Raw genomic sequence first — 14,097 nt, forward strand, 5'->3', positions numbered from 1 at the left:
TAAAATTTATCATATTTTTTATTAAACATTTTTCTCAATTTATAGTTTGAACATAAATACACAAATTTTATGGCTCATGTTACAAAAGACACTACTATGTGTTAGAAAACATATATAGAATATATTGTAGTGGTTACACTTGCTCCCCTCTTTTCCTTTTATTTTCATAACTTCTATTAATTTAGACAAGCAGTATCAGAAAGCAAAATCCAACCTCCTAGCAGCACAATCTACAACATCTATAAAGACTATTTGTGAGAGAAACTTTGGTTCCTGCCTGTTGTTATGGTAAGGTAATACCAGTAAGTTGCATGTCAGGAAGAAACATTGCACCTTGTGCTCAGTTAGTTACTAAAAATCTAGTTCATGACAATATATATTTTTCAAGACAGACATACAGCTTCTCTTTTTCTTTACAGCTCAGTAAGATAAATAGATAGGTATTTTCAAAATAGAAGAATGTAAATGAGGGACTCAGTTAATTTCTAATGGAAGTCATTGGCAAAACCCCAATGTACTTTCAGAAGAGCAGAATGGTACCTTGTTTCTACTGTTTTATTGATGTAATTGAAGAAAATTACATTCCAGCTGAAAGATAGGATGAATTTCACTTTACAACTCTCATTCATTACAGATAGCAGATCCTGTAATAACACCATGTGTGGATTTCCAATTGAATTGGTGGACTCTGCTTACTGCTCCTACTGATAAAGACCCATGAGAGAGCAGATGTAGTTCTCCAGTCCCAAAGGCACGGATATGGAATCCTACATTCAAGGAGAATTTTTACTGCAGTCTAGCAAAGGGATACAAGATTATGTATGCTTAATACACAGAGGAATCTTTTAACTTTTTTTCAATATACTTACAGTAAACTGTACAATGTAGTACTTCCACACAGTGGGAAAAGAGCAACTCCCAGGGCCATAGCTATGGAAGAGCATAGAAAATGCAACTGGCCTCACTGGCTAGCCAGGTGAGCCTAGCCAGTAGGCCAGGCAGAAGAGAAAAAGTTTGGGAAAATGTTACCAGCTGCCTAGCTTAGAGGCACTCTGATTTTTTTCTTTTTTTTTCCCTACCAGGAGTCATGCCAACACTAAGCCCGTGCCAACACTGACAATACCCAACTGAAGTTGCAAGATACACAGCAAAAGACACAGAACAAAAGCACAAAACAGTAATGAAGATCCCAAGCCTACAATCCCATCTGTAACAAGAGTCCTTTGTGACTCATGGAAGTCCATGCTATTATGACTCAAGAATCTTGTTCTAATCAGGAATGTAGGATGTGGGCAAAGCCTCTGAAAAGAAATCAGGATGCGTACCTGATTTTCAAGTGCCTATTTCAGTGCCACCTCGTAGGCAAAGACTGACTGCATTGGCATCCCCTCTGCCCCACACACTGGTGGTCAGGCAGCAGGGAAGACCTGATGTTATTCCAGTGTTCTGTCAAACTTGGTAAGTCAGCCTACCCACCGATTCTGGGGTTACCTTGATAGGCGTTTGCTTTTTAAAGCAGACAGACTGAAAATTTAAGACATACACAAATCTGCTGCAAAATTAAGAAAATAAATTTCAGCAGCATTTTACAAACCCCAACCCTACTGCTTATCAAATATCAATCAAATATCAAACAAAATATTTCAGTCTCTAGTACTGTTGACCTTGAAATGGTATGTGATAGGAAACATTGCCATTATGGTTGATATTGGTTTAAACCAAGCAGATTGAAACAAAACATGGTGGAATCAAGCAGTTTGTATTAGATGTTGCAGAAGTAATTTCAGGGCAAACCACACCCTTATTGGGATAAGAATGGTACCAAAGTAGCCAGAAGTTTTATTTGATCTATTGACAAATATTTGACTTCAGATATACTTAATTTGCATTTCACTGAACAGATGGGTAGTATTAGAGTTCTTAACATACTCAACTGAAATTTAATCATCCTAATTTCTCTGTATTTCAGTCTATTGATGAGGGAAAAGGATGTTCCCATAGACTCCATTCAACATGTTATCTGTATTAAACAGATTTTGACTTAAGGATGTGCCTCATCACCAGTTTTGGCAATGTCTTTATGAGCTTGAAGCCTTTGTCTTATATTTCACATGTGTAGAGACTAGTGCAAAAGGCAATTTCAAAAGGAATCCGGAATTCAATGATTCCTTTGGAAATACATCGATTCATTAATAAAACATCAATTAGATCTCTACTTGTAGCCCTCTAACACTGCCAAAGCCACTGCCTGTCTGTCTCAGTGAATGAAGCTGTGCATGCTGTTTTCCCAACACCCATTTACATGACCATGCTTTGCTGAAACTGGGTGAAAAGAGGTGTCCACCACTCAGACATGACTATATCTCTGCTGTTGCTGTTGCCCTGTGACATTATTTGACTGATGTTTGCCTGAGGGCACAGCACAACTCAAACGATGTCAGATCTATAGTGATTACTTGCAATTCCTATAGATATTCCAATATTAGTCTATTTCTTCCCAATTAATGACTTAATTAATAATTTCATTATTAATGTACTGGATGTGCATGCCTCCTTAAAAGTGGAACAGTCCATGTTTAGCTTTGATAGCGAGTTGCCAGGGGGAGAATGTGTTAGGAGCTCTACAATGCACAGCTGTCCTGTATCTGTGTTTTCTATTTGCCCAAGGCCATTGAGTCTTTGCAACTTTCTCTGTATAACAAAGGCAAGTCGCAGACACATTGCACCTACCAAGAAAATTAATGTGCTTTTTGTACTACAACATTTTTAATAAAACTGAAATTAATATTTAAAAAATCTATGTTATATGTTGAAATAAACAAATACCAGTCAATTAATGTAGATGGTTTTGTCCCAGCCAAACTTGGGTTTGCAGAATGATATTATAAACTATCATAGTTATTTCCAAATTAATATTAGCTTGCATTAGACTACTAATTGTTTAAAACTATTTGCTAGTTTGTTAAAATCTACAGTCCATGCAATATGTTCAGAAAAAGAAAGAATAGCTAGTTTACATAAGCAGAAATCAGCATGAGACATGGCATGTCTTACTTGCCTTCCCTAAGTGCTACAGAACATAATTATGATATTTATAAAAGTGAATATAAATAAAGTAAGAGATTCTAAAACCATTTAAAGGTGCCTAAGAGTTGCTTTTCGTTCTAAGTATAAAGGACAGCACCAATGGCTAAACATTTTCCAGTACTCTAACACTGCAGAATGTTCTAAGTATGTGAAGACTGTCTTGCACCCTTAATCCTGTGATCCAAGCCTACTGAAATTGCTTCCGGGTGTATAAATTCTATCTGTTTGGGTCCTAAGCTGCTGGAAAAGGATAACAGACTTTTTTAATAGCAGAAAGGATCCTGGATTTAGTTCAGTTATATATTTAAGAGTGGGATTTGCCAAACCATCACTGAAGACACTAGTTCATCTTGTCGCTGCTGCTTGGTCTTCTTGTTCACTCTTCTGTGTCCCTGGCCACCAGAAATCACTAATACTGAACTTGCTTTCATTTTCTTGGATTTCTGTCTTTTACTTTTAAATGAGATATTTTGATCCTTCAAAAGCTCATAAATGTTACTGTCCTCTGGTCTGTGTTCTAGAGAACTTGATCCATGAGACAAAGTAAGGGATCCAGAAGATGATGACAAGTCACTTCTTTGTGCAATGGACCCTGCTGAACCCCCCAGCCAAATTGCAGTGTCATGGGTGTTACTAAGGGAAGAGCCTGGTCTTTCAGTGAGCAGAATGTTCTTCTGGTCCTCGTCCTTAGGTTCTGAGCCAGGAGGCAGGCTGTTCCTCAATTTGTTTCTGTTCTTCTTGTTTATAGATGTAGCTGTTACAAGAAACTTGACTGGGCTATTGTGTGCATGGTATGACACCATTCCTCTTCCTGGAGCCAAAAGAAAAGATGCAATTAAAGAACATTATTTATTTGGCCACAGTGTTCCACCATAATTAGTTCATGAAATTTGCTCAGAAAAGCATAACTCTTTAAACCCTATTATATGTATCCAGTCTGTTTTTCCCCTCGTGTGTACACTATTTACAGGAAAAAAAGAAGTACATAGAAGTAATGTGTTATACCACAAGTGTTTTAGAACTGTACTAATAAATCAGCTGAAACATGGCATTATGAATTTTAGTTGACATACTTTTGTGTTTTATCCTCGCAACAGTGTGAGCACAGAAACACTGCCAACTTCTCTTTGTTGGCATTGACACAAATTTAATACTCAATTTTCTTCAGTAATGCACAAACAATCGTGTACTAGCCCTGTACATCTTCAGAATAGCATTAGAACAGACCCTTTCATACTATACAGCAGGAACTAAAACTTATCCTTCTGGATGGTTGTCTGGTTACCATGATGGATTCATAAGGAAATGATTGAACAATTATTATTTTTTCCTCCTTTTTTTTTTTTTTTAAATATTTTACTGTGGGATAATGAGAGTACAAGGAAGATTTAGGCTGTGCAAATCATTAGAACGTATGAAAAACAAATTGCATATGGCCAAATTCAGAAGCTGTAATATTATATGTAGCTTTTACAGTAAAAAGGAAGAAAAAAAATTAGAATTCTACAAAATAATCTACAATATGAAAAAGAGCTAGGCTATCAAGGGGAAAAGCCCACAAACCCTATAAATCACTATGTGAATCCCTAATTCCCTGATGCATTCCAGGTTATAAGAGAACACATTCTTTTACAGAAAGCACAATCATAAAAAGATGAATTATCAATATTGGAAGCACAACACCAAAAGCCACAATTTTTGAGTTCAAAATACAGTTATCAAAGACTAAAAAACAGGTTTCTAAATGTAATGTTACTAGATCTGTGAAATCTGAAAAGTCTTAACCCCAAATAAATGCAAGAATACATGACATGAACCACAATAATAAAAACAGGAAATGGAAGAATGAGAGATTTTTTTATTCTGAAACTATGCATTTTGTTGTTTTGCATTTATTTTCATCTAACATAGGTTCCAGATTTTTATGGAGCATTTATCCTGTGTCATACCACATTATTGCTGCGTGTTTTGCTGAACACAGAGGATTTCATTTTCATTTTGCAGAGTTACATAAGCATTTTTTTTCTCCTGAAGGAAGCTGCAAACAGCTTGCCTCATAAAATCTGCCAGCTTCCCTCCACAGCACAGAAGCTCGAACAGAATTCTGAACCCAAAACATTGGGGAAAAGTCCCTTTTAAACATAGTTTTAAAATCTTGCTTCTGCTAGTAGCTTAAACATTAGTAAAGTGATACAGCAGCATTCATGCATTTGTATTTCAAATGGGGTAATATGAAAGTAACTCAATAAATATACCTCTCCAAAATGTAAAAACCTTGATCATGGTCAAAAAAAATGAAGTATTTTTACTCTCATGTATTCCGAGTCTCCTGTTAGGAGGAAACTAATCAGACAACATGCTGAATTTTCAGTATCTATGTCTATATACCTAATGAATGTATTTTCCCCAAATTTGAAAGAAAAACTGCATTATCTTCTCATCTCCATGTATTTGACTGTACTCTGACAAGATTAATGCCTATCCTGTTCTTATACCTTAAAGAAAAAACATTGTCCCAGCTTAAACAACTGAGACATAACTAGTCAAGTATTTGGATATACTGTAAAGCTTATGAAGAGCAGCAAGTGTAATTTAATCACAGAGCTCTGTCATTTATCTAAACAATACACACAATTTTCCAGGTTCACTCCAGTTACTGACAGCAGAGAAATGGCTTCTTCAGTACATGAGGCATTTGAGAAATTTCACTCACCAGTTACTTTGGGAATCCCCTGCAAGCGAGGCACTGGTAACGCTACTATTATACCCAGGTTTGTTCCCACCAGCAATAAACCATGGCACACCAGGAGGCTGGTCACAGAGACACGCTGCTGCCCTGTGAAGTTTAGGAAGTGCTCCATTACTGAAGAGTGATGACCTTTGCCTAGATCAGAGTAACTTCAGGCAAACACAATCAGCTGTACTGCCTCATTCAGCAAACCACTCAGCACAAAGGCAAATATTCTGCTGGATTATGGATTACACTTTACATACATGACAATTTAAATACTATTAAACTTTTGAAACATTCTGCTTTAAATATCTAAATCATAGTATCTAAAGGTAGACATAGACTGTCTTTACAAACATGCTTTTATGAATAGGCTATGTTTGTATATTCCCAATAATAAAACTGAAAGGCATTTCACTCCACAATACTCACAATTATATTGCTGCAACACAATATACTCAGGACTCAAACCTGCTCGCATTACTTTTTTCTCCTAGTTTTTATTCTGTGAAACTGTATTAGAAGTGCTGTGTCCCCTTGTTTGAGTTTTGGTCCCCTCCATACAAGAATGGCATTGGCATATTGGAAGAAGTCCGGTAGAAGGAGACCAAGATGATCAGGAGACTGGAGAGATTAAAATAAGTGCTATCTACATGAATCCGATGAAAAGATGCACAGAAGACAGAGTCAGGCTCTATTCAGATGTGCACAGCGATATGATAATACACAATGGATCAAATTTGGAGCATGAGGAAATTCAAATTTGGTGCGTGGAGAAATTGTATTCTAAGTAGGGAAAAACTGCTTCATCATTAAGGTGGTAAAAAACTCCAATGGGTTGCTCAGACAGGTTGTGAAATCTTCATCCTATCAAAAAATATTAAAAATTTGGCTGGACAAGACCTTGAACAGCCAGGTCTAATCAGGCTTGCTTCAAGAATGATGGACAAGATGACCTCCAGGGTAACTTCCAATCAAATTGACTCTGTGATTCTATGATTTTCTACAATATTATTTATGAGACCGCTATTTTTCTAATGAAAACAAAGTAAGTTTTGCTTGTAATGCTTACTACATATGTTTGGTTCAGTTTAGATGGATTTTCAAAATGGCCTTGACAAGTTTCAGAAATGGAAACTATGGCCTGCCCAAAATTTTGCCAAAGTTTATGAGGAGGAGCATTTAAACTCTGCTCAAAGCCTTCAGGTTCAAAACACACACATTCTTCAATTTATTATTAACTTTATATGTAGAGAAGTCATTCCACCTTCATCATAGCTCTCAAGTTCAAGCTCTCAATTCATTAGTAAGTCAGGAATTTGGATTTCACATCTGATGTAACTTGAATGAACCCACACGTTCCACACTTTGGAAAAGGACCTTAATTACGGTGTATCACAAATGAACGTGTTTTCTGTTTAGTCCCTTGAAGCTTGCATCCAAGAATATATAAATTGCAGAATCACTGGGAAAGCAGGGAAGGAGCAGCTAGACTGTAGCCCAAACCACTCAACTGGAAAGCAGGAGGCAGAACACAGTTGTTTCCTCGCAGAACTTTAGAGAAACAAAGTATTAACCCAGCAATGGTGGGTTTTGAGAGGCACACAGAGGGGGTCAGATCTGTCATCCAAGCTCTGTCCACCTAAAAGCACATTCTAAAACACTCTAAAGGCACAATGACTAGGTCATCCTCGGCAAGTGTAACAAGGATAAGTAAGTTTAAAAGGCTCAATCTACTTGTGCAGACCTTTAGAGACTCCTGTGGTGTTTTCCATAAACGATAGGTGTTTATGGTGGTAGGACTGCATCATCCCTCCTCAGCTAAATAAGCATGAATGGTCTATGTCGTAGACAAATTACAAGTCTTTTGAAGCTTGGTGTTTGCATTTTTTATGGGTTTCTTGTTCAGTTGATTTGGTGTTAGGATTTCTTTTTGTTTGTTTTGGGGTTTTTTTAGATATTAATGGGATTGATTTAGTTTCCAAAACAAAGCAAACAAAGGCACTCCTTCAGCAGAAACACAGTTCAAACAGTAATGCCCAAACACCTCTGTGTTTTGGAGTTTTCAAAAATGGGTATTTGAATTCCGTGATTTAGAGTTCAGGCTCGTTCAAATTATACATAACATGAGCCCTCTCCCGTAACTGGTGCCACAGCAAGTGCAAGGTAATAACAGGTTCCCTTAACCTCACTCCATTTCCCTTAGAGCTTGTTTTATCAACTACAGAAATACTTAAATACAATTTTTTAATTTTTAAAATTATCAAAAACTCTTAAGTGCATAGTTGTCTCTCAAATCCCCTGCAGAAGCAAGATGCTCATAGTTTTAAACAACAGATCTTTAATGATTTTTTTAAGCATTTAAAATGTAAAATTATATGACTAATTTTATACTTCAAACGTGAAGCAAGTTTTAAACAGTAATTTTTACCTGGGAAAACTGGCAATACCCGTTACTGTTTCCATAGGTGAGAACAGGAAATTATCACCCAGCAATTTAGAATTTTACATATTGAGCATAACCTAAAGCATGAACCAACTATAGGGAAGTCAAAAGGAAAATCCCCTGCTGTGAAATCTCGGAAAAGCAGGAAACATCTGCAACTGAAAAGATACTTTGAAATAACAAGAATCAACTAAAAAAATTACATATAGATTAAAAAAATAGTAATTTAAAATATTAATTTATCTTCTTATGGTTTGAAATCATACTTTTCTTTGTTATTTTCTGACTTTTTGTTTTGATAGATTTCAAATTTAGAGGGGAAAAAAAAAAAGTCAAACCAATTCTCCAGAATGCACTATGCAGTAAGCACAGAAATTAACAAATTAAGAAGGGAAAATGATAAACATAAATGCCAAAACCAATAAAATACTCATCTTTAAATGCCAACATTTAGATCACACTGTCCCAATGCAGATAAAACTGTTGAAACCTGTAAAATAATCTGACCAAGGTCTTGTCTTTAAAAGGAACTGAAGTCAACCATTAAGCTTATACATGGACAAATTATTTTATTGCCTTTGTTCTGCTGTGTTCACCCTTCTCAGGTCTCCATTCCAACAAGCACCAGACCTGGGTAAATCCTCTTAGATCTTCTGAAGTCAACCCCAGGTAGGTGTAAAGACATTGTTGCATATCCTTTACTTGGCCATGCTGCTCTTACTATGTAAAAAACTAGTCCACTGTACAGATCTGTTGGGCCAACCTGAAGTTTTCCCCAATCTCTATAATTTCCCAGCAGTACGATCATAAAGCATCTGCATTTAATGGTCTGTCACCTGGTGGGGACGAAAGAAAGCTCTAAAGCCTCAAAGTAGAGCTTGTTTTCTGCAAGGAGGAAGTGATACATTTTTTTTTCTTTTGCTTTTCTCATCTGTTTCCAGGAAATACACATGCCATTAGAGGATATATGGATATAAACAGAATATAGCAACTTAAGCAGAAATCATCTCTTTGTTGAACAGGAAACCTGTCATTGTCCATATGATCAATGAAGTATCAAGGTCACAGCAATCTCTTTAAAAAGGACAAACTCTTAGAGAGCTGAAAGCAAAAACATGTTTAAGGATGTTCTTGAATAATGAAAATACTGACTGTGACTATGAAAAAACAAGTGGACTGTCTGCTCACAGTGTGATTTTTTTGGTGTGAGTTGTGATAAAGGCTGGTGAAAAACTGCCTTTGTTGATATTTCAACTACAGATCATAAAAATTAAGCATTAATTTGCTCTACAAATGAACTGCATTGCACTAGTGAAGTGTGTATATTTGTCTTTAAATGTTAATAGATTATTTTTTCTGCTGCTCAGTGTGCCCTCTGTTCAGCTAACAGAGCTGGCCTTTGGCCCCCTAAAAGCAATTCAGCTGTACTGTGGATTACAAGACAGTGAAATAAATAGGTCCAAGTAGCTAAAACAATGAAGATGTTCTTTTCCTCAGCCATTCTCTACCTTTCTCACATGGCACTTGATCTTTTGTTATAGAACACAATCTTGTTATACCGTATTAAGAAGTATTTCTGAAGATATGTGAAGTACAGGTACTGCAGATCAGCCTGGACTAAACGTCTATCCCACGGTTGCCTCTGTGCCCCTGGTTTAATTGCCAGTCCTGCGCTCCTAGACACAAATTTCCCATAATTCCAGAAAGCAAGAGCCCTCTCAGTTCTATTCCTTATAAGTAGACTGCCACAGATTTAAAATTACATGCCAGACACAGTCTGCTTTTTTACATTACTAAACTTTGCCATATCATAGGGACAATCACCTCCTGTGCCATTTCAATCCTCTGTGATTCTGTCCTGCCAACTGTGCTGCAGGGTTGTCTTCCCCAAAGTACAGAAGGCACATCCTTTACAACGGGGAGAGCAACCAGTGATATTTAAAACCATCTCTTCCTAAGAACAAAATTGGGAAAATCTAATGCTATGAGAACTCATTATTGAGGTTATGAGACCCTCCTACTCCTCTATCTTAATTAGTTACTACAGCTGTCTTTTAAGTGTTTTACTACAGCACTGTAACTCACAGTAACCATTCCTGACTAAGCTTTTCTTCTACTGTATAACAACAAAATAATTTCATTAACTTCATGGAGAGACATTCATTGCATTTACCTTACTTGAAGTAAAGATGCAGATGACATCTCCAGGCAATCTACTGGGCAAATAGTACATATTGTTCCTACTAAAATCCTGGGAAAAGAAGTCCAGCTTCTTCAGAGTTATACAGAGATTTTGCCTTTTTAATCTCTATTCTTAAGACTCAGCAATATTTTTACACCAATTTCTTCTCTCTCACTTCAATATCTTGAATTATTACTTATCTCTTATTTTTGCATATTAAGGAACTCCTTTTGGATTTCAGAAAACTAACAGAGGTGTTTCCTTTAAAACTAGAAGCCCTAAAAATCCCCAGTGAAGGCAAATACATACATTGTAAATACACAGCTATTTCACCATGTTGTATTTCACTGTTTCATTCTGGGGTGTTTTTTTTGGTTTTTAATCTCAGTATATACTACACAGAACTTGATTTATTATTTAGCTGCTTTATTATGTAAACCTCCTACTACCCTGTCTTTCAGCTTTTGTTGTTGCAGCATTTTTGAGATCATATAAACAGGCCCAAGAGCTACTGCTAAATAATTGAAATTCATTTCATTTTTTAGAATGAATTCCCCCTTGGAACATCTGCTGTAATAATATTCTACTCCCAAAATAAATTTCCATTTACATTCACTAGTGTGCTTTCTGTGAAGACTCTGGGGGAAAAAAAAAAAAAAAAAGAGGAACTAAAATGGGTAAGAATGACACCAAAGAGATATAATTAGCTAAAACTCTTTTCCAAAAATAATGGTATGTTACATCAGCAGTTTTATTACCATGGCAATGAACACAAATTTTTGAAGAGTTTTATATGCAGAAAATACATATAAGATAGGCTGTACTTCCCTTTTTTCTCCCACTATAAACAGCAGAACGTGTTAAAAGTTAATCTTTTTACAACTGATTTTGATTTCTTTGTGTAACTGTGATAAATTCAATCAAATAATCTATTTAGAGGCAGGTTATTTGCTGCTGTTCAGTGTTGGATCTACAGTCAAATACTACATGTAAAAAACACCCTGTCCAGAACATGATATAAATAGACACAATTTATAATAGAGCTTTATTGCAAAGCTAATGTCATCTGAAAGAAAACATGGTAAGAAGACAGAGTCTGAAGAAGTGAAACATTTTTCATGTAAGATTTATGCCTAACTCCTGTGAGAATACAAATATAATCTCAGTGTGGGAAGAACTGGCTTCTGCTAGAAAAACTAAGCAATAAAGCTGGCACCCACGTCGCCCATAAAAACTGCAGAAGCTTGGTCTATTCCAGTCTACAAACAGGGAAAGACAGAAAGAATGATTGCCTATTGGATGCCTCATGCTCAGCCCTGCCAGTATCACTTTACTCTCCATCTCTTCTCCCAGCACTGCCACAGCTCCCACCTGACACGCTTGCAAACGCTGAGGTCCTTGTCCCTCACTTGTTAAACTTTTAGAAGCCAGTGCAACTGCCTGTGACACTGGGGGGGTGATTGAAAATCTTCTGTCTTAAAATAGTTAAAGAGCTGTAAAACTTTATCCTAACAACCACAGGTTTCATCTTAACTTATAAGACTAATTATTTAATTCAACAAATTAAAGCTCCAGTCAGCAAAACACTGAACACACTCCGAAATGGCAGCTTGTGAGTGAGTGGTTCAGCTGAGTTCACTGGGACTACTGAGGTAACTAAAATTAAGCAAGTGGTTTTTTGGTCTGACCCTTAGGCAAATTGACACCATCATGTACTTGATACTAAGTCCCAGAAGCAAATGCTAATCTCTGCAAAGTAAACACATTTTCCTGGCAGATTACATTGTCCAACTGCTTTACAGTCACACAAAAAATGTGACTCAACAGAAGAATCCACCTGCTTATCTATATAATTACATTTATAACCTGTAAGGAGGAGAGCTGTGACTCCATCAGCTCACTGCACACATTGGTTGCCTGGGCAGGAGATGGACTGCGACTTACTAAAGCAAACAGTCATTAAACCATTACTAGACTCAAAGTCTGAGATGAACCTTCTGATTCTGGCCTAATCTACAATACTGGAGAACGACGGTGATAAAGACAAAACAAAATGTTATCATACAATGCAATTCAACTACCTGGCAACATATTGTGAACAGGTGTGGCAATGTTAACATCCTGGAGGTGTTTCAGTGTCTCAGTGTGGAACAGGCGAAGCGTAGATCCAGATGTGAAGGCAATCCAGACTCCCACACCAGCAACAGCCATGTGAGAGATTACCATCCCTTCCTCTTGGTGGGCTTCAAAATGGTTCTGCAAGAAAAATAAGTACTCTGTGGGGAGATGCAACTCAAATACATCATTCAACCTTTCTTATATTTAATAAGAACTGAACATTCGAAGAATGTTCAAATGTTGAAGAATGTTCAAATGCTATTCAGCATAGGCACTTTATCTTCATCCTCTGACAAGGACAAAGCTAGCTTCTTCTGCCTTGCTCAGGATATGTTCTGACAACTGCATATGACATTAATTTTCCTGGGAGATTTTTTTTGAAAATACATCATCATTAGTATGGAAGGATTCTCAGCTCTTGAGCCAAAATTCCACCTAATGACAGAGTAAGTCAGATTTTCTGTTTATTAGAAATATCATATTATAGGGGCTAGCAAGCCCAAAAGAACTCAGACATGAAAGGATTTTGTATTTCTTTATCAATACTCCTTTGGGAAAACTACCACAGATGTACTTTTATCTACAGCAGAACTTCTCTTTCAACAAATAAAAAATACTTCTGTTCTGTTAGGGGTCTTTTCAGAACAAAAATCAGAGAACCAAATAAAAAGTCATCTTTAGAAAGTAGATTGTTTAAGAATACAAACACACAATTATTTGCTCCACACATAACAATGTACGCCTTAATATTGTGGCTTGTTTTTTGATGATTTTGAATTTCACAAATATGAGCTATTGTATAAGTATTTGTTTTCCCATATTTCAAAATATTGATGCTTTTTATTATAAAAGCCAAAATCCTCTTTCTAAAGATAAGTAACACAACAGTTTGAAGACAAACTGTTTTCCTTGATCTAGAGCCTTCATAGTTACAACTTCTACATGGCTCCGGAAGGCTGAAACCTCTCTACATGTCCCTGTTAACATGCAAGATAAAGCTGTAGTGAAGTTTTTTAATCATTAACTAGAAGGAAATTTCTTTTTTTCCTCCCAGTTTCGCCTTCTAAGTAAGACTGTCTCTGAAGTTAAACACAGCCTTTTATTGTTGTGCCAGCTATTATCACAAAGCTAGTCTGATAAACATAAAAATTACTTGGCTAAATAAATGACAAACTGTTCTTTGGATAAAAATCTCTCTATGAAGAATATGGAAGTAAGTAACTGCTCTAATATTCACTTAACATATTATATAGTCTTCATCATATTTGCAGATAAAATGCAGAAGTAGTCTGTTCCTCCGTGTAAAGTACACTAATTTTCCAAGCATTACACTTAAGACTTACATTTTGGTAATTTTTCATCAAAATCTAAATATAGCAGGGTTATAGATACATAGTTCAAATTTTCCATCCAAATTAAACAAACAGGCTAAGATCAGAGACAAAGGATAAAAGTTTAGGCTTCCACAAAGCATAACTTGGTATTATGCTTAGTAAGCACTTAATTTTCTTCTCATACTTTATTGCTGCATAA

The 14,097-nt window shown here is 36.3% G+C and overlaps 1 protein-coding gene across 4 annotated transcripts in view; it reads right to left on the reverse strand.

The window, feature by feature from the left end:
- The window catches only part of ARHGEF10 (Rho guanine nucleotide exchange factor 10), a 111,766-nt gene continuing 97,669 nt past the window's right edge, over positions 1–14,097 (reverse strand). For all 4 annotated transcript variants that reach the window (XM_032683432.1, XM_032683430.1, XM_032683428.1 and 1 more), the window contains 3 exons: positions 12,528–12,702; positions 5,801–5,923; positions 1–3,898 (listed from right to left, as the gene is read on the reverse strand). In XM_032683432.1, the coding sequence (XP_032539323.1) occupies positions 3,384–3,898; positions 5,801–5,923; positions 12,528–12,702 (813 nt within the window). In that variant the 3' untranslated portion in view covers positions 1–3,383. The remainder of the gene's footprint in view (positions 3,899–5,800; positions 5,924–12,527; positions 12,703–14,097) is intronic.

This window comes from Chiroxiphia lanceolata, chromosome 3 (genome assembly GCF_009829145.1).
Source record: "Chiroxiphia lanceolata isolate bChiLan1 chromosome 3, bChiLan1.pri, whole genome shotgun sequence".
In the NCBI taxonomy this organism is placed as follows: Eukaryota; Metazoa; Chordata; class Aves; order Passeriformes; family Pipridae; genus Chiroxiphia; species Chiroxiphia lanceolata.